Raw genomic sequence first — 1,871 nt, forward strand, 5'->3', positions numbered from 1 at the left:
TAATTTTATCATATTTAGTTAAATACAATGTTTTATTTTAAAATGATAGATATATCTATAATAATAGTAAAATTAGTAAAATATAATGTTTATAAAAGATAACTGAGTATATAAATATATATATATTAATGTATAATAACATTAATTTCATTACTAATTACAAAATTAATGAAAATATTTATATACAATTTTTGATAATTAAGATATTGTTATAATGTTTTTCAACACATTTGTTAAAAAAATTAAATATATATATTTATATTTTAAATTAAAAGATATCAAATTATATTATGATTTAAGTAGTTAAAAGATTATATATTAGCATTAAAAAATATATTTAATAAAAAATTTAAATGATGATCCAAATAAAAATATCACACATGATTCAAGGTGAATTTGTTAATCAATCCGGGTTTTTAGGAGTCGATGTTATATTAGGAATGATATATTTTTAATCCATATTATTAGTAATAAATGAATGATAACTGATTTCTAGTGATGGTCCATTTTTTTAAAAATCGCGCATGAATTAAGGTTGTGACTTCTGTTTTAATATATAAGATATATTAACCCCTATATAAATTATATTGTAGAGAAAATACTAAAACCAACTAAGAATCTAATATAATGAGTTTCCTAAGAAAATAAAAACATTATGCGTGTTTGATGACAAACAAAACAATACATAAAAAATGAAGAAAAATAATGTTTGTTAAAAAAAAGAATTGAAGAAAATAGAGAAAATGCATTTTTAAGGAACAAACTAAGATTGCACATTAGGTCTTTCTACAAGATAATTAAACTATATACATTCACTTTTATGGCTACACGTGTCATAAAGAGAGCAAGGAAAGGTACGTAGTCGTGTGCTGAAAATCGGACGATGACGGTGAATATAGTTGAAAAGCTCAACTAACAACACATTTCACTCAGCTAATATATATCTTGTTTATTACCAATACATTTATTTCATGAACTCATGTGTTTGTGTTCTTCCCTTCATGAGCTATATTTTTGTGTTTTCATTTTTCTCTGTTCCATATAAAATTAAAATAAACTAGATTGTTATTGATCGATCTATGGCGAAGTTGACAAAGAGAATAGGTGCGCTTGTGCTGCGGTTAGCGGCCTTTGGGGCGGCTCTCGCTGCTTTGATAGTTATGGTCACTAGCCGCGAGAGAGCTTCCTTCTTTGCCGTCTCTCTTGAAGCTAAGTACACCGATATGGCCGCCTTTAAGTATGTTAAATGCAAACAAAAATCAATTATGTTCATCTCATAAGTTATGTGAATATTTTTAGCTAGTAATTGGGTATAACATGTTTTGTAGGTATTTTGTGATCGCAAACGCTGTCGTGAGTGTTTACAGCTTTCTAGTTCTGTTTCTTCCTAAGGAGAGTTTACTGTGGAAGTTCGTCGTCGTCTTGGATTTGGTAATAATTGGTTTATTGTTTTTAGTACTTCTCTTCGTTCATTAATTCATTTGCATTCTATCTCTAAGCATAGTTTTTTCTAAAGGTAATATTATTGTTGATATCTAGTAGTTTGATGTGTTCAGAGGAATAAAAGCATTTTTATTGGTGAAATGCTGAAAAATAATAAAATGTTGATTATTATAGTTGAAATAAACAATTTTTTTTTAGAAGAACAAAAATCACAATATTATATTTTGCATGAGAGTTTTTTCACGAAATTCTCATATTTCCTCTTATTATCATTTATCGTTGAGATACTTTCTAAGAACTCTTTACACTACAAGAAAACAGGGGGATTCTGATGGCCGAAATCGTCGGAAATTCGTCGGAATCGGTCTATTCTGACGAATTTCCGACGAACCCGTCCGTCGGTATCGTTTCGTCGGAAAAAAAAAATT

General features: G+C 27.7%; 1 protein-coding gene across 1 annotated transcript in view; it reads left to right on the plus strand.

Moving 5' to 3' along the window:
• The first annotated feature begins 990 nt into the window (after positions 1-990).
• Positions 991-1,871, plus strand: part of LOC106317285 (CASP-like protein 1C1) — a 6,225-nt gene continuing 5,344 nt past the window's right edge. The window contains exons 1-2 of the mRNA XM_013755126.1: positions 991-1,237; positions 1,329-1,431. Of these exons, the coding sequence (XP_013610580.1) occupies positions 1,080-1,237; positions 1,329-1,431 (261 nt within the window). The 5' untranslated portion in view covers positions 991-1,079. The remainder of the gene's footprint in view (positions 1,238-1,328; positions 1,432-1,871) is intronic.

The sequence above is a fragment of the Brassica oleracea genome, chromosome C9, assembly GCF_000695525.1.
Source record: "Brassica oleracea var. oleracea cultivar TO1000 chromosome C9, BOL, whole genome shotgun sequence".
Lineage (NCBI taxonomy): Eukaryota > Viridiplantae > Streptophyta > Magnoliopsida > Brassicales > Brassicaceae > Brassica > Brassica oleracea.